The sequence below is a fragment of the Phascolarctos cinereus genome, unplaced genomic scaffold (assembly GCF_003287225.1).
Source record: "Phascolarctos cinereus isolate Bilbo 61053 unplaced genomic scaffold, phaCin_HiC Scaffold_4;HRSCAF=312, whole genome shotgun sequence".
NCBI lineage: Eukaryota > Metazoa > Chordata > Mammalia > Diprotodontia > Phascolarctidae > Phascolarctos > Phascolarctos cinereus.
The window spans coordinates 697,094,693-697,116,703 of NW_027555847.1; the positions used below are offsets into that span (position 1 = coordinate 697,094,693).

General features: G+C 46.1%; 1 protein-coding gene across 1 annotated transcript in view; it reads right to left on the reverse strand.

Moving 5' to 3' along the window:
* The window catches only part of MLXIP (MLX interacting protein), a 70,369-nt gene that overhangs the window by 16,219 nt on the left and 32,139 nt on the right, over nt 1–22,011 (reverse strand). The window contains exons 2-11 of the mRNA XM_020970145.2: nt 14,194–14,300; nt 13,605–13,690; nt 13,052–13,141; nt 12,436–12,477; nt 11,371–11,542; nt 10,374–10,463; nt 9,608–9,699; nt 8,229–8,859; nt 7,785–7,891; nt 7,332–7,515 (exon numbers count right to left, since the gene is read on the reverse strand). Coding sequence (XP_020825804.1) covers nt 7,332–7,515; nt 7,785–7,891; nt 8,229–8,859; nt 9,608–9,699; nt 10,374–10,463; nt 11,371–11,542; nt 12,436–12,477; nt 13,052–13,141; nt 13,605–13,690; nt 14,194–14,300 — 1,601 coding nt within the window. The remainder of the gene's footprint in view (nt 1–7,331; nt 7,516–7,784; nt 7,892–8,228; nt 8,860–9,607; nt 9,700–10,373; nt 10,464–11,370; nt 11,543–12,435; nt 12,478–13,051; nt 13,142–13,604; nt 13,691–14,193; nt 14,301–22,011) is intronic.

Genomic DNA, 22,011 nt, shown 5'->3' on the forward strand with positions numbered 1-22,011 from the left:
AAACCACCTGGACAGAAAAAGGAAACAGACAAATAGATGAGTGTGGGGAAATGATGACAAGCTTAAAACAGGATATAATCATGACGGGGATTCAATTATCTGGATGCCTGGTGAGGGGCTCTTTTTCTGCCCAAGGAAGAGGACTTCAACACTTCTTGCCCTGCTTTAAAAATGTCAACCCTGAAAAAAAAGGAGAAATGACTACGGAGGGGACTCCTTTTCTAGACCTGATCATTGCCATGAAGGAGAACTAACTGCTGCTTGGGTGAAATGATGGGAACCTTAAGGAGATAGGAGAGTCCATTTTGAAACCTGTGACGGGGGAGAGGAGAGCCAGGAACAGACTGTGAAGCAAAAGACCTTAAAAAAATGGTTTTTTCAATTATCAAGCAGTTATTTTTTTCTCCCTCTCACTCCTCTCTCCCCAATAAAAAAAAAAAGAAAAACAGAATAGTTCTATCATCCAGTTATAGGTAAGCAAAACAAATGCCCACACTGGCCACATCCAAAACCTGTGTTTCTCATTTTGCACATTAAGTCCATCCCCTTCTGCCCGTGAGAGAAGCAGCATTCTTCAACAGTCTTTGAAAGAAGAGACTTTAAGAGGCTCAGGGAAAAGTTAAGTAGGATTCCACAGCCTAAAGCCTTTCAGAGGAAGCCAGGCCAGCAAGGGACGATAAGCTATCAAGAATGAGATTCTGAAAGGCAAAGTGAAACAATTTCGAGAAGGGCGGACCTGCCTAAAGATGGGATGGGATGATGATAACACCGAACACAGAGAAGGCAGAAATTGTCAATGCTTCTGTTTTATCTGTTAAGAAGAATGGCTTTTGGACTGGGAAAGGTGCAACAGCACTGGCTGAGAGGGAACTGAAATCCAATGCAAACAGAGAGATAAAAACAACAGCAGGCTATTCTTCATTAGTCCAGGCAAATATCATTCCACAGCACTCAAAGGACTGACGTGCGGGACTGATGTGAAGGGAACATGGCAGGAACTTGGGAATGGCGAATGTCCCAATTTCAAAGAAGGTTAAGAGAGCAGGGTCTGAAAAGTATGGGCCGGCAAGGGCTCTGACTTCAATTTCTGGTAATATTCTAGCACATACAATATTAAAAAGAGAACAATAGTTCACATCCACACAAGTTTGTCCTAGTGATCCCAAGAAGCTAGCAAGCAAGACATTATCAAGAGCAGATTTTGCCAGACTCTCATTTTCTTTTCTGATAGGGTTACTAGATTGATAGATCAAGGGCAGTTTTGTAACTAGGTTTACCTAAATCATAGAAAACCACTCGACAAAGTCTGTTATGCTCCTGTTAAGATGACAGAGACGTGGGCTAGAAAACTGTACAATTTGGTGAAATATGAGCTGATTGAATTGACAGAACCCAAGAAGTTACTAACAGTTTAACATTTTTTGTTACAAGGCAGAGCTCCCAGGATAGGGGTGGGCAAAGAGATATTTTTGGAGATAAAAGTGAGGTAAAAACAGAAAATTTGGTGACATCACGGAAGCAGGTCCCTAGTGAGTTTTCCTATGAATCTGTCCTTGGCCTTCTGATATTTGTGTTAGGATTTAAAATGCACTTTAAAAAAACCTGCAAGTCATATGTAACATGTTCATGGTTTCATAGATAGTCATCTTTGTTTTTATACTGAAATGTGCATGTCTGTCGATAATGAAGTTCACAATAAAAAAGAAAAATTAAAAAAAAAAACCCAACCAAACACAAAAACTCTCTACCTGGGAAAAAAGGTCTAAGTTGCACACTGATCAAACTTGTATGTGACCCAAAAGTAGAAGAATGAGCTAATGTACCACTGGGTGAGAGAAGCAGGATTTTAAAACTTCTCAACAGACTAGAATAGAGGCTAAGTTAAAGAAGATAGAACTTAACAGGCACCAAGCCTTAGACTTCCAAAAATAATTTTACCAATACAAAATTGAGGGACATGGGTAGAAGGAGTTCATCTAAAAGACGAGGGGGTTTTAATGGCCTATAGGATCACTGACCCAGCAGGCAAACACACCAATGCAGTCTTAGGATACATCGAGAGAGGCAGCAGGGTGAAATGCTAAGACAACTTTCAGTCCCCTGGCGTTCAAGTCAGCAGTTGTGAGCTTCCGGTGAAAGCGGCAAAATGCCTTCAGAGTCAGAAAGGAAATGCATGCAGGAAAGAGAAAAAGAAAGGATCGAAGGACTCAGTTTGCCTAAAAAATGTACTCTTACAACAAATGATGATAATGTAATGGAAGAGCTTAAAGGGAGACAACAATTGCGGAAGCCGTCTGGAGAAGTCAAAAAGAAAACAGACTGATCAAAGATCAAGATGATGATTCACAAGTGGAGGTGGAAAGCAAAAGAAGCAAAAAAAAAAAAAGTTGTTCAGAGCAGCAGTGTCAAACTCAAACAGAAATGGATCCCTACAGGCCACAGCAGAGCAACTTAGAAAACCACCACAAATCAACATTATCTACAATGCATTTTTTTAATCATTTCCCAACCACACTTTAATCCTGTTCTGGCAGTACTCCAGCGAGTCTGATACCTCTGCTTTCCACCACCAGCAGGCACAGGGGAAAGAACACAGGCTCTGAAGGCAGAGGACCTGGGTTCAAATCCGCTCTCTGAGGCTCACTGCCTGGGTGGCCACAGAGAAGCTGCACTCATCTGGCCTTCGAAGGCCTAGTTTCTAGCTCTAAGTCTGCGTTCCTGTGACAGCACTGTTTGGATGAACCTGAAGCAGAGGAAAAAACAAAAGGCAAAATGGAGGAAGGAAAAAGTAAAACAAAAGGTTTGGCCTGGGAGACACCATCTGGAAGGGTGTATTTCATTATTACATTTCTTTCCATGAACAAAAATCACTTTTCTCTAAATCCCACCCCTTCCCCCACCATAGAGAGGGGGGAAAAAAATACAAAACTTTTCTAACAAATAAGCATAGTCAAACAAAATAAATTCCCACATCAGCCATGTCCAAAACCCCCTACGTCTCATTCTGTACTCTGGGTCTGAAGTCAGAAGACCTGTGTTCAAATCCAGCCTCGGAGACTCACTAGTCCTGTGACCTTGGGCAAATCACTTCACCTGTTTGCCTTGGTTTCCCCATCTATAAAACAAAGATAATAAAAGCACCCTACCTCCCAGCGCTGTTGCTAGGATCAATGTGCTTAGCAGGTGCCTGGCACAGTACACAGTACATAAATGTTAGCTGCTGCTGCTGCTGTCATTACTTTTATTGTCCATCACCTCTTTGTCAGGAGTCGAGGAGCACATTTCCTCGTCCGTTAGTCACTGCATTGATGCACGTTCTCAAGGCCTTCAAGATGATATTTTTATAGTGTTATCACTGTTCTGGTTCTGCTCACTTCACTCTGCAAGCTTCTCAAGTTTCAATGAAACTGACCCATTCATCATTTCTTATGGCCTGATAGTATTCCATGACATTTATAGGACATGATTTCTTTAGCCAGTCCCCAACTGATGCACATCTCTTTAGTTTCTAGTTTTTCACTAAAACAAAAAGAGCTATCAATGTGTGTGTACATATAGTTCCTTCTCCTCTTTCTTTGAGCCCTGGCAGATTCTTAAGAACTAGGGAAAAAAAAAAACCACATACACATGTTTGTCCGAACATGTACTCTGAGCTGGACAGAAAGCGGGCCACCCAGTTCCAACGTATCCACTCCCACAAAACCCTGATGTCTGCACCAGACCAAACAGCGACCAAGAAATCCAATGAGAAACTACAGTAAGTGATTTCTTCCATCTCTAAACTGCACAAGAAGTCAGCCAGAAGCCGACTCCTAAACAAATGGGAAATGGGCTCCCTACAGCAAAGCCAGGGTCAGCATGACAGAGACAGGACACATCTCAGCTGCAAGGCTTTGTTGTCAAGAGGCAGCAAGAATGGAGGGCTTCCATTCCCAGCACGGTCCGAAGTGCCAGAGTGGGGGCCTCCGAAGCCTCAGGGAGGGGAAGCAGGCAGTAACCAACAACAACCACACCCCTATAGTCTCAGGCACGGGGGCTCTGATGTCCTCACTCTCCTGAGATGCCAAGGAGCATTCCGAAGACCAAGAGCTCTGAAGCGCAAAGATTCAGGAGACCCTCGGCACAGAGCCAGAACCCGGGATGAGACCAGTGCAGGCCAATCCTCCCTCCCCTCTAAGTCTCACAGGAAGCGGAGCCTGGCCTTGGCACAAAGCCCCAGTAAAAGAAATGAGGCTGGAGAGAGAAAGAAATCAAAGAGAACACTGACCAATAGAGAAAGTCATTACAGATCTGAAGGTCCTCCAAAAGAAGACAGCAACTCTAATGACTGTAAGCAGAGTCCAAGGGAAAACAAATGTTCCACAAGAATGGCTAGAACCCTGAAGGAACAAAGTGAGAGATGAAAGCTCTGGAGGAAAAAACCAGGAGAACAACAGCTGGGGTGTGAGCCTTACCCCAAAAAAGGTACTCACTGAAAACCAGAATGGGCCAAACCAACTGATACCACCAGATGGCAAGAAATAGTGAAACTAAATCAAAAGATGAAACTGATTGCCCTTCAGGCACTTTAATTCTACAGAGAAGAGACTGGCAAGAGATGAGGATTTTTGAGCACCTCTGATGGAAAGGTCTGCACTGATCAGGAGCACTGAGACGTCCAGACACCCCCGAACAGGTGAACGTACAGGGAAGCAGCCAGCCGTGTGCTGACACAGTGCTGACGTAATGGGGGAAGAGTGACCCTTGAAACCTTCACCTCTTCACAGGGTGGTGGGGGAGTTAAGCCTTGGCAGTGGGCTGCCTCTGTTTTTTAGGGTTGGAGGAGGGTAAAGGAATTCACTGGTGTGGAAAAGAGGAGGAAGGGGGGCAGAACTTGTTATATCTCAGGATTGCAGATGCAAGAGGAACAAACAAACGTGAAGTAAGGGGTGAAAGGAGTGGGGTGGTCAGAGGGCCTTCACATCCAAACAATTTGGTTGAGGCCCAGATCTAGCTCAACAGGGAAATGAGCGAAGATTAGGGGCCAGGTGGGGAAGGAAGAGAATCATACCAAGGAGCAAACAACTGAAAGCAAAACAAAATTTCCTGATTCTGGAAAGTTGGGGAGGAGGTGGGGAAGAGAAAAGAACTAGAATCTACGGGGGTGCCTTGGATGGCTGAACAAACTGGCATAGAAAGGTAAGGGGGTGTTATTTTGCTTCCATGAAGTCAGTTATCCACCTCCTGAGAGAGACGTGACGAATACAAGGTCCAGAAATACACAGTATTGGACAAGGCCACTGTAAGGATCTGTTTTGACCATGTTTATTTGTTACAAAGAATTTTTTTTTTCTCCAGGCTTATAAATGGGGAAGGGGAGAAGTATGTTGAAGGGAGCTTGGCAACACTAAGGACAAAAAGGAGGACATTGTAACATTTCCTAAATGCATAAAAGAGAACAGAAGGTTGTTCAGAAGGGAGAACAGACAAGCAGGACAGCCTGAAAGCCATGTGTAGAATTCACTGTATTCTGTAGAAAGGAAAGCACAAGATATATGCAGTAGAGATTCACAGTGTACACAGATCCATCTTTGGTGTTTTGCTAAAGGTGTGGAAGTGTTCTTTTTCTGGTGTTTCAGTTCAGAGTCTAAGTGCCTTATCCACTGACTTTAACTGAAACACAAATCTATATCCCCCCCAGGGCTTCCTTCAGGAAAGACTTCACCTTCTGTTGCAGCAAAGGAGAGAGCCAGCTACTCTAACTTTTGCTTAATTTGGTAAACATCAATGTTTTGTCTAACAGAACATTATTCTGAGCAGGGGAATACAGGCTTCCCGAGACTTCAAGAGGGGTACATGACACAAAAAGGGTCCTTTTTAGAAGAAGGCTAACAAGACAGTGAAAGTTCAAAAGATCATGCTACCTAAGGATCTGTGGCAAGAACTGGAAATGCGTAACTTGGAAAAAAAAGACGTGAAGGAACAAGATAGCTATCTTCTGAAGGGTTTGAAGAGAAACTGTTCCATAGCGAAGACTCATTTTGCTAGGCCCCAGAAGGCACACCTAGATACACAGAGTTGGGAATTGCAAAGAGGCATTTTTAGGTGTGGTGTAAGGAACCGCTTCCTGACAATTCAAGGTGTCCAAAAATGGATCAGATTTCTTCAGGAGGTAGCTACAGAGATCATGAAGCCAAAGTTACAGGACCATGTCAGACACACTGTAGAGGGAATTAATGTTCAGGCTGGACAACAGCCTCTCTAGCAGGTCAGTCAATCAATCATCATCTATTAAGTGCCTACTATGTGTCACACTGTGCTAAGCACTGGGGATACAAAAAGAGGCAAAAGACAGTCCCTGACCTCAAGGAGCTTACAATCTCATGGGGGAGACAAGCTATACCCAGGAAAAACAGGAAATAATTAACAGAGGGAAGGCACTAGAGTTTAGAGGGGCAGGAAAAGGCTTCCTAGAGAAGGTGGGATTTAGCTGACCTTTGACGGAAGTGAGCGAAGGCCGCATTCCAGCCATTCCAGAGAACAACCAGACATATGAAGTGCCTCATTCTTGGAACACTAAGCAGGGCAGTGACACTGGACCGAAGACTATGTGGTGGGGGATAAGGGATAAGAAGACTGGAAAGGCAGGAAGGGGGCCACTAATCATTCTTATTCGTAGATCTGACCGTTAGGCCTCTGCTCAGAAAAGTCCACTGGCTCCTTTCCTACTCACTAACTCGCCAGGCATTGAAAGCCCTGCACAATCTAGACCCACCTTTCCAGCTTTATTTTACTGCCTTAAGATCAAAGACCCAGAGCTGGTCAGGACCTCAGAATATCTAGTCCACTCTCCCTACTTCACAATCAGGGAAGTTAAGTGATCTGCCCAAGGTCACAGAGGCTTTCTGCTGTACCAAGGTATGTAAAATGTGCCAGGTGGTCTGTGCCTTAGCCAACTCTGTACTTTTCCACCTCTGTGCCTTTTCTGATCCTTATCCCCTATGCCTGGAAATGTCCTACTTCACTAAAGTGTCATTCAAATGCCCCCTCCACCTCTGCAAAGAAGGATGGTGAAGCACAATACCAGAGGTATGACTTTTCTTACCTCTTGGCAATCTACCACTTCCTCTACCCCAACCCCTCGGACTTCACAAAGTACTTTTATGCCTCTTGAAGGTATTACGTATTATGACTAAACTCTATGAGAGCAATAACTGTATCATATCTAAATTTATGGAGAAATAAATGTTGGACACTGTCAAGCCAGAAATAAATGCTTGGTTTTTTATTTTATTTTATTAATCTTTACCCCTAACTTAAGGGGTCTGCTTCCCCCCAAATTAAACACTCACTGGAAGATGGAGAGGCAATCTGGGAACCACTTCCGTGAAGTGAGATCTGCTCGCCCTTCACTAAAGAGTCTTGCACAGCACTTGGGGAGAAGAGCCGGGAGGCTGGGGATGCCTGGCTACTAGCAGCATGGCCAAGGTCTGCAGCAACCAGGATGCCACTATGGAACTCAGTGACGCCAGGAGCCTGCGACAACAGCGAGATGGACATTACTTATCTAAGGAGTCAGTCTTCAGAACAGTCTGCTGCCTGATGACAGCTGCGTGCCAGAGAGGGGAAGACTGGTTAATCCTAATGGCAAGGGACCGAGTGACCCTGGAGTGGGATGGGATGGGAGGTGTCCTTGGAAAAAGGACACTTTAGAGTAACCAGGAGACCAAAAGAGAAGGGGATCCCCTAGCATCCACTGCCCACTGCCCTCTTCTCCCACAACAAAGAGAGCCTGCTTTCCTCACCCTGGTGATGACCACATTGGGCTGGGACATAGTAGAGGTCAATACCCCTTCTCTCTTCAGAGGGCCAGGGGTCACAATCACTGCTTGGGGTTGTCCTGAAAAGGCAGCTGAAGAACAAGGAGGAGATTAGGCTGAAGGCCCTCAGAGCCCAGCAGGAACAGCAAGGACTAGCATGGCAAGGTCAGGGCAACCTCACTACAAAGAGCCACCATGTCACTTCAGTCATTGCCCATACCAAAGGCATAAAACAACCAAGTCCTGCCAATCTCCCACATCCAAGGGATCCCTCCCCAAGAGGAGGCTCAGGAAAACAGCTCCCAGGACCCCTAGAATAGCTTCTACCTTCACCCTGTGCTCCCACAAGGACCCCACAAACCCCAAGAACTGGAGCTTCATTTGTTGGGGGTCAAGAAGGTCCTACATTCATTTATCCACCTCACTCACCTGGGGTGATATAAGCATTCTTTAACAGCAAGGACACGGGCTCAGGTTTTGGAGCAGGCACTATTTTAGGGGGTGGCTTGGCTCGCCCACTAGCCAAGGGCACAGATTTAGGGTGGACAAAAGTCAGGCGAGACTGGGTTGGCCCAATGGCTGGAGGCACTGTCAGGCCACAGGGCGGTCCTGGTGGGGCTGGCTGCTGTGCAGTTAGCATGAGGCCCTGGCTCTGGCTGAAAGCAGCTGCAGAGGCATCAGGGGTGAGCGTAGCCGAGGCTGTGTGGGTGATGACTGAGGATGACTTGCCCAATTTCGGTGACTGCAGAAAAGTAGGCGGAGCCTGGGCATTCAGAGTAGCCCCTGGAGGGGGCACTAACGGCATTGGAGGTGAAGACGGTGTTGGTGCTGGGCCGGGAGAGAGCAGGGAACCTGGAAAGACTGGGAGGAAAGTCTGTGGACCACTCAGGGGTGGCTCTGGGCTACCAAAGTCTGTGGGCTGAAGGAAAGGGCCCCCAAGTCGGGGCCCACGCTCACAGCTCCGCCTTTCCGCGGGGCCTAGGGAGGCTGGCCCTGGTGGGACAATGAGGCTGTCAGGGAGGCTCACAGTGGGCAGAGTACCCCCTGATAGGACGGGCCCCTGAGGAAAAAAAAGAGACAACACCAGAGTTAAAGAGCTCTTCTTCCTCAGCTTCTGACATAATGTAAGCTCCAAAAACCTGGACTGAGACCCCAAAGGATTCAACTCCTGTGAGACAGAACAAAGGCAAAGACACCCAAACACATTACTGCAAGTCTAGGGGAGTAATGCCTGTCTTAACTTCCCCAGATGATCCCAACAGAGGCCGGACTCCAAAATGGAGCCTGGGGAGAAAAGGAAATCAGCAACAAAAAACACTTCCACATTTATGGAGGATCTTAACACTCTGAGTTTCCCACAAATCCTCCTCTTCTTTTATAAGACAGGAGAATTAAGGTTTACAGGGGCATTCAGGGTCTTCTGGGATACTAGCACATATCTGGCTCTACAGATGTCCCACATTCCCAAAGGTTGGGAATAAGCAATAAAGATTTCACAACCCCACCCTCCCCAGAGAAGCTTTGCCCAAGGCTACAGTGGAATTTCTACATGGTCAAAAACAAGGGAAAGAAATAAACAGAATCCACATCTTGTAGCCATTCCAGACATCCTAGCTCAGGGGAATGCACAAGTATTCCCAAACCTGGAACCAGATCGTCTCCACTTCCCACCTCACGTACTTAAGGAAGGCTGACAATAACTCCTTGCAACATCTCAAAGTCCTTCACTCATAAATCACAGTCCTAACGGGTATGCCCCTGGCACAAGCCTGCAGACAAATATCTGGAAATGGACCGGACACCCCTACCTGTGCTGGTGGACTGCTGGGGTCTGCTGCAGCTGAAACAGCAGGTCCAGCAAGCGTAGGGCCAAAGATGGAGCGGCTGGACGAGAACAGGTCTGAAAGACAAGGTCAGGGCCCTCAAGTCCCAAAGCCCCAGACAGCCTCTGAACAGACGAACAGGTGCCTATGGGGTTAGAAATGCTAGCCTCCCCCCATCCAGAGTGGGGACAGGGAGTAGAAGCTGCTCATCCTTGCTGGGCCAGCTTTCTTAGTACGGAACCAGTCCCTGACAGCCTGCTAGGGCTCACTCAGAACAACCCCCACAGCCCCATGTTCAACTGCTCTTCAGGTCCAAGGATCAAGGGCTTATTGTGAGACATCCCAGCTGGGCTAGGCCTGTCACCAGTGCCCCATGTTCAACTGCTCTTCAGGTCCAAGGATCAAGGGCTTATTGTGAGACATCCCAGCTGGGCTAGGCCTGTCACCAGTGCCCTCTGCTGCACAGACGGAGAACTGTCCGCAGCCAGAGCCAAGGCTGGGGCTCAGGGAAGGAAGGACAGCAGACAGGGCCCAGCAGAGACCAGACGCACATCTTTTCCCCATCAGTACCACTGAAAAAGGACTGACCCGGGAAAAGGTAGCTCCTGTGGCTCATGAACAGCTCCAAGTCACCTCAGTTTTTACAGAACTCTGGACTTAAACATTTGTTTGACTCCTCTGGGAATTACAAAGAGAGGTGTGACCGTGACTTGAAGGGGGCCAGGCCCCCTTCTCTGCACCATGTGCTTACCCTGGAAAGGTTCAAATGTGTCCATGAAGTCAAAGTTTGGTTGTAGAGGGATTAGCCCTGGCTGGATCATGTCTGCATTTCCCAAATGTGCTACAAGAAAGGAGAAAGGAGCTAAATCGGGCTACTCAGCCGATGGTACACCAGGGTAGAGAAGGCCGGAGGAACCACCCGGGAGGCTAGGACACACCTCCGGAGCCTTCCTCAGAAAGACAGCACATCTGCACGGCTTTCTTCAGCAGTCTGCTCATCCTCACTAGAGCACGAGCTATTCTCTGCATTGTTGTTGTTTTGAAAAGTCTGGGTCTCCCTATCTCACTTAGGCTAAAAGTGCAGGGCTACCCCCCTACTCTGAGGGGTCTGCTCTGCTTCCAATCTGGACTGGCTAGGCCTCCCTCAGGCAGCCTGAGGGGACCCTGCTCCCAGGGGCTCACCGTATCAATACTAAACTTAGTTCAGACACACCTGCTAGATTCAGCCCAGTACAGCTGAGATCCCCTAAATTCTGATTCTCACCCTGTGTCTAACCAAAAAGGTTAGCGGAAAGAAGGCAGGATACCAATGTCATGAGGCCCAAAGACTATACTAGGATTTGCTTTAGATTCTCCTGAACAAATAAAATAGTATCATCACTGACACCTATGCATAAGATAGCATTCGGGTAGAATGGGAGCTCCCTGGGGGCAGGGACTACTCCATCTTTGTCTGAGTATCCTCAGCACTTCACAGTGCCTGGCCCATAGCCAGAACTCACTGAAAGCTTGAACTGAACTGAACCACAGAGATGCCACAGGGGATCAGGCCAATTGCCCATCTAGCTCAGTATTCAGTCTCTTGTGGTGGTACCAAACAAACACTGCCCAGTCTCCATATTCCACTAGAGAGACCCTGGGGGAGTGAGGTAAAGTTCATTAACTAAACCTGGCATAAAAAGCGACTGGGATTGAGGGGAAACCAGTGAAGTCCTCAACCACCGGGGAAACAAAGAGACCGAAGTTACCTATTTCCCTTGGGTTGGGCCAGGCCATTGGCTGATGCGATGAAAGAGTGGAAAAGAGGGTGTCGCTGAATTCTGACATGAGCATGTCTGTGTCCAAGAGTGGATCCTCTTCCATGGGGACTGGGGTGTCCCACCCATCCCCACCCTTATGCCAGAAAAGCAGGTCATCATCCTACCCCCATAGGAAGCAGAAAGAAAACAAAAGGTTAAAAAAAAAGAAAGGAAATATAACCTTGAATTCTTAACTACAGGGCATCAAGAAGTCTCCTCTAGTCACCTGAGGAGTGTTAGACAAGAGTTGCTGATAAAGACCCTGTTGTTTTAAATTAGAAGAAAGTCAGTCAATAAATATTTATTAAGTACCTGTTGTGTGCCAGGCACTGTATGCTAAGCACTTAACAAATATTATCTCATTTGATCCTTGTCACAACCCTGGGAGACAGGTATTGCTATCTCCATTTTACAGTTTTGGAAACTGAGGAAGACAGATTAAATTATATGCCCAGGGTCACAAAACTAGTAAGTGTATAAGGCTGAATTAGAACTCAGGCATTCCTGCCTCCAGGCACCACCTAGCAGCCCCCAGGCAAATTTTGAGTCCCTAGGTCCTGTTTTTAAGAGAGCACTAGCCTAGCAATGATGATGATGAAAATAACAGCAATTTATATTTATATGGTGCTGTCTAATTTGTAAACCAGTTTCCTCCCAATTCTTCCTATTAATAAGTAGGAGTTTGTCTCAGTCACAAAAATACCTCAGGCTTTGGTGCCCCCTGCTAAGCCACCTAATTCACTCTTCTCTCAGAGGCCAGGCCAGTCCAAGCCCAGATGATTTTGGTCAAAGGTGGCTTAAAGAATGACTGGCTTGGGGGCGGCCAGGTGGCGCAGTGGATAGAGCACTGGCCGCGGAGTCACGAGGACCTGAGTTCAAATCCGGCCTCAGATCAAACACTTGACACTTACTAGCTGTGTGACCCTGGGCAAGTCACTTAACCTCAACTGCCAAAAAAAAAAAAAAAGAGCGATTAGCTTGGACAGCAACCCTGCTTCCCAAACGTTCACTCACCCGGACCAGGCTGGAAAGGTCCTCGTCCTTGTGCTTCTGTAGCTGTGGAGAAAAGGACACCCAAGTTACCAAAGACTTGATGTGGGAGCAGGATGTGTTTTATGCCACTGGCGCTGAGATGGTTTCTCTGTCTGTAGGATGTTCTGTCACTATCCAAATATATATTTTCTCTGGGAGAAAGGGGAGCTGGGAGTCTTACCGCCACACCAGAGGCAAGGAGGTTGAGGAACAAAAGTATGGGGCCCAGTTGCCTTGTTCCAGTGTAAATAAACTCTTAGCACCACATACTTGGCTCTGCTTAGCCAGGGCAGTGTTTTCCAAATCAAACTACTCTGGAAAATGATTCAACGTGTTGGTGACCTGTTCTTTGATGGCTGGCTCAAGGAGCAACAGAAACCAGAAGAAGATGGGACAAAGTGGAATGAGCAAGAATCTATTTGTAAGTTTAAAGATTTTGACAGACACATTGGGAGCCTGTAAACATCTGTCACAGCACCCTGCCAGCCCACAGACTAGCAGCTGGAATACAGTGCTCAGGTGCGGCCTTGGATGCCATCCGCCCCCACCCCTGGGAGACAGCCTCCGCTATGCTCTCTCTGGTGCCAAGGACAAATACCCTTTTCTTGAAGTATGTTCTCCACTTGTGATATTCCCTGATCACAATCTCAATCCGCCGTTTCCAGTACTTCCCTTCTGTGGTGATGGCCTGGAATGTGGGCAAGGCAAAGGAGATGTCAGAGGCAGAGACTGTATCAGTGTTGAGAGCAGACAAAAAAGGCCAGGAGAGGGAGGGGGAGCACCTAGCCCTTGGCTGTGATGCTTCACACTCACAACATCATTCACAAGGTACTTCCTTATCTCTCAGGCCACAAAAGCCCTTAGAGGTGAAAGGTGAAGATTGTAGCTTGCTTCTATTTCAGGTCCTACCAAAACCGGAGGGGCCCAGAAGGAAAGAAAGAGCTTTAAAGGCACTGCAGGGAGTACATAGGAGATTTAGCAAAATGCTTACAGGACAAGTGAACACTCCTTCTTAAACACGTAAATACTTCTTAAAATCGGGTCGGTGCTAAAGAAACTCAAGCATCAGTACCGAGGCCCCCCTGTACCCAGGGCTGAACAGTGCTCCGATGCTCCCCCATATTCCCCACAAGGCAGTTTCCCCAAAGCACCTCCGGCCGGCGATGCTCGTCCACTTCCACAGAGCCATCCAAGGGAGTCACAAAGTGGCACACGGGATTCTTCCGTTTCTCTAAGTCTAGGGGGAAGAAGGCAAGAAACTGCAACTCTCCCAACGATTTCCGCATGCCCCATGCTCTCTCCCTTATGCTTGGGGCCCCTCCTTAGCTATCTTCCCTGTTAAACTGGAAGAGATATGAAAAGTAGAGATCAGAGGAAAAGTGCCTACAACAGTACCTGGAGAGAGGAGGGAGCCCGGCTCATTCCAGGAGCCACTAGTGCGGCACAAGTGCACTGCTCTGCCCTAGCCTCCAGAACGGCAGGGATCCGAACTAGCTGGGCAGACGGCGCTTGTCCTTACCTCCTCAGGCTCTCCCTCCTGCCTTGGTCTTACCTCTGGTTTTCTTGTCTCTTCTACCTAGGGGAAGGGTAGCACTCTCCCAAAGCAATGCCCTCATGGCTCTTTTCCACAGAGTGACATTCTGGATGGAGGATTCCCAGGAGGGACCCGACGCCTGCCAGGACCGTCCTGGTCTCCTCTGCTACGAAGCCCTGGGGCCTCTCGCTTTGGGGGTCACTTACACTGCATGTACCATGCCCGCCAGATGGCGTTATTGAGCCGGATCTTGTCTCTCCATTGCAGCTTTAGCCCTTTGAAGTTCTTCCACTTTGGAGACACCAATTTCCCACTGAAAAGGAAAAATAGGAACTCAGTGCTTCCCTGAAAATGATGTAGTCAGTCAGAAGACTGCCAAAAGCTACAACAGCACCTGCCTCGGGGCCAAGCGGACGGGTCCCTCCAGACACTGCGGTCTGTGAGCCTGGCTTTCTTAGCCCACTGATATCTCCCTCAGTTACGCTTACAAACCAAGGAGACATGAGGCAAAAGAAAGCTCACCTGAGCTCTAGGCCCCAAGTGTCACCTCTGAAAACAGGCCTTTCTTCTTGTGGTTGATGCACGAGGAAGAGAAGGGCAAGAGGAAACATGAGCACAAGCTCCTCCTCGGGCACTATCCGCTACACGGCACCCATGGGATCCCAGAACACCCACAGAATGACTTGGGAAAGCAAATTCTCAGCTGTTTGGCCTGCTTGGGCATGGCCAGGAAAAACTTGCCATCCAGCATTTGTCTTCAAACAAGCTACTGAGGAACATTAACTACACCTGAAAATTCAGTTTCTATTGAAGACCCTACGTGAAAATGACCACCTCCTCTCGAGACAACACAAGTCAGATATACCAGAGGAAGACACGACCAGAGGTAAGGCCAACCACCGTCTGACAATTTCTACCTCTACTCGTGAGAGAAGTGTGTTTCCGAGAACCTGCCGACAGATGGCAAGGCCCTGACGGCACCACAGGGCCCAGCATGCAGATATACTTGAAAACACTGACTTTTTCCTCCTACCTCTATAGATGCCCAGAAGTAGCCCCCCAACTCTTCATCACTCGTGAAGGTATCCTTCACGACCCTATCCTCCTGAGAGAAGCATCCTCTGGCACCCAGAGCAAAAGATTAGTAGCAGAAAGGCCTGGCCCTATTGGAGAATCTCTATTCTCCCCCTCAGCCCCCTCTTCCCAGAAAAATGTAGCTCAAATGTACCAGACAGCTGGGACTGTTGATGGGCTGTGCCAGATTTATGGAGATAAACAACTTCTCTATTAGAATTAGAATGCAAATTTGAGAGCAGTGATGGCTTTATTTGTTTTAACATCTCAGTGCCTAACACAGAGGTGTTTTATCCTGACTGTGGCTCCACGATATCTGAAATGTTTCTTTCTGGCTGCTTGCAGTATTTTCTCCTTGACCTGTGAGTTTTCATTTGGGGATCTCTTTCTGTGTGACTGTGTGGGGAAGTCCCTTCACCTCTCTAGACTCCAGGGTCTTCATCTGGAAAGGAGGCTGTGAGAGAAGATTCCCCACTCTCTCCAATATAAAGAGGTGGGTAGGCAGGTTCAAACATTCCAGAAATTATTTAACCCCTATGCAAACCACCTGTCCCAAGTACAGAACATACAGGCAGTGCTGAAGCCGTTTGTAACTCTGGCTCCCACTGTTACTGCCAACAGTGTAGTCACGTCTCAGAGATGGGTAAACACTACAAATCAGGGCTAAATTTATTGTTTTCTTGACTATCTAGATTTAAGAATGTGATGGATGCAGAAAGAAGATGTTGCAGGGGCAGAGCCAAGGGGGTAGAGAAAGGCAGGGACTTGCATGAGCTCTCCCAAATTCCCCTCCAAACAACTTCAAATAACACCTTAAAAAGAATTCTGGAGTGGCAGAACCTACAAAAGGACTGGGTGAAACAATTTTCCAGTCCAAGACGACCTGGAAGGTCGGCAGGAAAGGTGTGTCACACAAAGTGGAACTCAGACCACCACAGGCTGGGCCCCAGCAGGACTTGGGGGCAACTGAATCAGTAGCAGCAACAGCAGTGGCTTCCAGAGCTCTAAGCCCACAGAGTGTTAAGTGGACTGGAAAACTGCTCAGAAAGATTTCAGAGGTCCCTCAGCCGGCACTTGGTACAGGACTCTGTTGCATTGCCTGTATACACAGATCCATATCACAGTCCCGGGTTGCAGTCTCAAGGCAAGGTGTTAGCACACTAGAGCTTGCAGCCACAGGGAAACAGAAACCTTGGTCACAGTTCCAGGGCAGAAAAGAGTGTTTATGATCCCTCACAGACCAGAATACAGGCCAGGATGGTCAAATTTATAAAAATAAAAGCTATTCTCTAATTGATAAACAGTCAAAGCATATGAACAGGCCCTTTTAAGATGAAGTAATCAAAGCTATCTAAGTCATGTGAAAAAAAATGCTCTAAATCACTGTTGATCAGAGAACTGCAAATTAAAACAACTCTGAGTACCACCTCACACTTGTCAAATTGACTAATATAACAGAAAAGGAAAACGACAAACTTTGGAGGGGATGTGGGAAAACTGAGACATTAATGCTTCGTTGATGGAGTTGTGAACTGATCTGGAAAGCAATTTGGAACTATGCCCAAAGGGCTATAAAACCATGCATATACCCTTTGACCCAGTAATATCACCACTAGGTCTGTGCAGAAATAAAAAATAAAAAGGAAAAGGACCTATATGTAAATATATAAATTACAGCAGCTCTTTTTGTGGTGCCAAAGAACTGGAAATTGAAGGAATGCCCAACAATTGGGTAATGGCTAAACAAATTGTGGCATATGATTGTGCTATAAGAAATGATGAGCAGGATGCTTTCACAAAAACCTGAAAAGACTTACACTAACTGATACAAAGTGAAGTGAGCTGAACCAAGAAAACATTGCACATGGTAACAGTAATACTGTATGATGACCAGCTGTGAACAACTCAGCTACACGCAGTAATACAAAGATCCAAGACAATCTCCCCCCCACACCCTTTGTTTTTGATCCAAGACAATTCTGTAGGACTTATGATGAAAAATGCTATCCATCTCCAGAGAAGGAATGGATGGGGTCTGAATGCAGATCAAAGCATATTTTAAAAAAAAACCAAAAACTTTATTTTTCTTGTTTTAGTTTTTTAATCTGTTTTCTCTTTTACGACATAAGACAGAAATATGTATTGCATGACTGCAAATGTATAACTTATATAAAATTGCTTGCCTTGTCAATGATAGGAGAGGTGAGAGAGGGGAGGAAAGAATTTGGAACTCAATTTTTAAAAACAAATGTTAAAAATTGTTTTTACATGTAATTGGGAATAAAATACTAAATATATACATATAAAACATCTATAAAAGAAAGTGATGAAGACTATGTTAATAATGCAGATTGAACTTTCTTTTTTATTGCCATGCTAAACTTTATTCAATCACTGAATCCACGAACTACCACACCCCTGGTACTCAGTACAGTGGACTTCACAGAGTAAGCATTTATGGAAGCAATCTAGTTCAGTGAAAAGAGAACTGCCTTTGTAGTTAGGGGGCTTGGGTTCAAATCCCATCCCTTGCAGATTAAACTTAAAAGTGTGTGGTGCGTATACTTTTTTCCCCAGGTTGTCAAGGCTGTCAAACCTTTACCAGCACATCACTGACTACAGACCACCTGGCTCCTGTAAGACTTTTATGTGCACAAGGAGTTATTGTGTAGGACTTGACTATCACAGAAAGGTTCAATCTTTAAATTTAAAAAATCACTTTCTGATTTCTCTCTCTAATGTCTTTATTTGATGTCTTCTAGCATCATTCTACTTGGCTACTTTATCAATCAGGGAAGAACAGACCTGTCATTTCCATTTTCTGTGAGACACAGGGCTTACACAGAAAACCATCCTGAGACACACAATCAATTCCATAAACCTTTATTAAGTGAAGTAGGTGGGACACAAATTTTAGCTCAAGTTCTATGCACGGCTTTGTGATGCTTACAATTTTGCAGGGAGACATGACACAGTCGAAATAATGCATTATAAGAGAGATGCTAACAAAGTGCTATGGAAAGCTCAAAGAAAGGTCATTCTCAAGGGAGGGGCAGTGAAGCCTTGAGGGCTCCAGGAAACTCTGGGCAGACAAAGCTCATCTCTGTACCTAGCACACAGCCCCACACACAATGGGCACTCAAATACTGGGTCTGGGGCAGCAAAACCTGGTATAAATCTGGCCTCAGAAACTCACTAGCTGTGTGACATCAAGCGATTTCTGCCTACGTCAGTTTCCTTATCTGTAAAAAAAAAAAAAGACAATAATAACCTCTACCTCCCAGGGTTACTGTGAGGATCAAAAGAAACATTAGTAACGTATTTTCTGAACGCTAGCTGCTGCTGTTATTACTAGATGGAGGACCCTGAGAGAAAATATCCATAGTATATAGTTCTAAAAATGCACACACTTCATTTTTTTTAAATAATCCCCCCAAAATGGTCTTAGGTCTCCTCCTTCCCTCCTGTTCCTTCCACTTAACAGGTCATTCCTCATCAAAAGAGAGTTGAGAATAACAAAAGCAGGGAGGGAAGCAACAAGTCGCTGGTTATTAGAATACTTGAGTCCCCTCCAGGAAGAAGAGGCCAGCACTGAGACAAAGAGCTGAGGAACATCTGGATGATGGGCCTAAAGACTGCAACGATGTCGGCAGAGCAATTCTACCCTTGTTGTCACCGTGGCTCTGTCTGTGTTTGGGGACAAGAGGGAATGTTTTTTCAAAAACAGAATAAAATAAGTGGCACTATTCCTCCAGGCAGGCTCTCATATTTCTTGAATAGTCTGAAAGAAGGCAGATTCAATCAGATTTCAGAGAAGGCAAATGCCTGGGGCTGAAGTGGTCCTTGCCTTAGGCTAATCATGCTGGACAGTATGTGACCTATGAGGTCTGTGATCAGAGCAGTACAAACTTCCCACTTCAACATTGGTAAATCATGGTAGGTTTTGTGTAGTGTAACAGGTACTGCCAACACATCTATATAGTTATTTTAGATTTACAGTCTCCCCAGGATGTCCCTCCCTTTCCCCTCCCCCCGCAGAGGATTAGATGCCCAGTCAAAATGAGGGTGTCAAAGAAAACCATACTAACATTTAGAAAGAGGACCACAAGCAGAGATAGGGGAAGGGGGTGGAGGAGGGGGGACAGAGGGAGGAGACGTTTACTGTGGAGCCTACAGAAATTCTTGCTCAGGGACTGGTTGATCCAGATGATTGAGGAGGTTTCTTCCAACTCTAAAATTCGGTCACTGTTTATGTAGGATGTGACCATTGTGCGTGTGCCTCACAATTAACCCCTGAAATCCATCTCTAAAGTCAGTCTAAGGAGCTGGTGGAACATGAAACACAGTATAAAAGCTAAGAACAGAAATAAAACTGAAGCAAGAGGGAAAGAATTACGGAGCAGTCTGAACCAAGCATTTTGTCTCCTGTCCACCCAAAACTTGGAGACTCTAGATCAGGGGCAACTGTGGCGAGCAGCAGCAGCTCGGCTAAGCCAACCCAGCTTTCTCAAGAGCCAAGGAAAGTGCCAGCCCTGCCCCACAAGGAGCCGCAGAGCATGTTCTGGTCAAAAGGAACAGCAGAACCTGTCTTCACACTCATCTGCAATGGGCCATCTTCACCTTTTCCGCTCCTGTTTTAGCTCACTTCTCTGAAGAGGCTGATACTCCCATGGGCCCACATACCACAGGAACATTCTTGGCCCCTTAAGGCTTGGCCAAACGCCCGCTGTTTGGTCCGGCCCTCACCCTCCAAGCTCATCCTCAGCCCCCCAAGGTCATCAATTGGCGCACAAGTTCCTCCATGAAGGCAACATCTCCACACTGCCGTGGAGTAAGACCACTCCTGTGCCCTCTGCCCCCCGCCCCCCGATAAAAAGTTTATTTACTCCTTAATTTACAATCTAAAAAGTCTTCCTCTCAGCTTGCACTGGCAGATCTAGGTATCTTACAGACTCCCTTCAAAACAGAGACACACTATTCTAGTGAAAAAGATGACTCAGGCCTAAAATGAAATGGTTCTGGGAGTTCCGCTTCCGGGAGCCAAGATGGCGGAGTAAGAAGAAGTCACTCCCACCCTCCCTTACTGACCTCTGAAAGCCCAAAAAACATCCACCCAGGAGAAAGACAGGGCGCTGCAGTCTTGTAGCCCAGGAGGCTTGGGGGATTGACGGGAAAGGCCCCTCTCACTCAGGGGAAGGAGTACAGGATTAGGGACGTCACTGCAAGCCCCACTTCAGCATACCACTGGGAGATCCCGAGACCCAGGGCGGTGGAACAGGCAAGCACCAACACCAGGACCCCCTAGAGCCTCAACACAGGAAGGGAAACTGGTAGACACCAGCTCGGAAAACAACCACAGGCAATGGTGTTCTCCAGCAGCCAAATCAGCCAGGGCCTCCACACGACTCTGGGAAGCCCAACTCCAGAGGGAAAGCCCCAGGCTGACAGAAACCCACTAGCAGCAAAACATCCCTGAGAAAGGCCCAGGCGACCAGGAGCCAAACATTCCAGGACAAGGCCCCAGTGAGCAGGAAAAGAGGCTTGGGTAAGTGCCCCCTTTGCTCCAGCAGGAGAACTCAACAGTTCTTTTTGGGGGAAAAAAAAATCAGAAAATAGGCAAACACCATGAACAAAAAGCAGAAACAGAAAATGACCGTAGATTCTTATTTTGGGGAAAGGGAAGACCAAGGCATAAATTCAGAAGATGACAACATTGCTAATACGCCCACATACGAAACCTCAAAGGGGAACACGAACTGGTCTCAAGCCCAAAAAGCCTTCTTGGAAGAGCTCAAGAAGGATTTTAAAAGTCAAATAAGAGAGGTAGAAGAAAAATGGGGAAAAGAAATAAGAGGTATCCAAGAGAGAGTCAATAGGTTGGAAAAGGAAGAACAAAAATTAACTGTAGAAAACAGTCCTTGAGAAGGAAAATGGACCAAACGGAAGAGGAGATACAAAATCTAATAGAAGAAACCAACTCAGGGGCAGCTAGGTGGCGTAGCGTATAGAGAACCAGCCCTGGATTCAGGAGGACCTGAGTTCAAATCCAACCTCAGACACATAACACTTACTAGCTGTGTGACCCTGGGCGAGTCACTTAACCCCACTGCCTAGCCAAAAAAATAAAATAAAATAAAATAAGAAAACAACTTCTTAAAAATTAGAATAGGGCAGTAGAAGCTAATGACTCTATGAGAGCAAGAATCAGTCAAACAGAAACAAAAGAATGAAAAAAATACAAGAAAAACATAAAATACCTTATTGGTGAAAAAAAAAAAACAACTGACCTGGAAAATCGATCTAGGAGAGACCATTTAAAAATTACTGGTCTACCTGAAAACCACAATGAAAAAAAGAGCCTGGACAACATCCTTCAGGAAATCAAAGAAAAGTGCCCTGAGATCCCAGAACCAGAGGGTAAATTAGTCATGGAAAGAATCTACCTTTCACCTCCTGAAAGAGATCCCAAATTGAAAACCCAAGGAATACTGCAGTCAAATTCCAAAATTATCACATCAAAGAGAAAATGCTGCAAGTAGCCAGAAAGAAATAATTTAAACACCATGGAACCACGGTTTGCAGCTTCTACATTAAAAGACTGGAGGGCATGGAATACAATATTCCATATGGCAAAAGAGCTTGGATTACAACCAAGTATCAACTACTCAGCGAAACTGAGCATAATCTTTCAGGGGAGCAAATGGACACTCAATAAAATAGGGGACTTTCAAACCTTCCTGATGAAAAGACCAGAACTCAAGAGAGGCATAAAAAGGTAAACAGGAAAGAAAAAAAAAAACCAAAACCTACATGAAAAAGATGACTCAGATGCCACTGTACATGGGAATTAAAGTTATTAAGAAAGGATTTTGGGGGGGACTGTACATTACAGAGAATTTAACTGGGAATCGCTATGGAAATCATAAGATGTGCTGAAACAATCTTTAAAA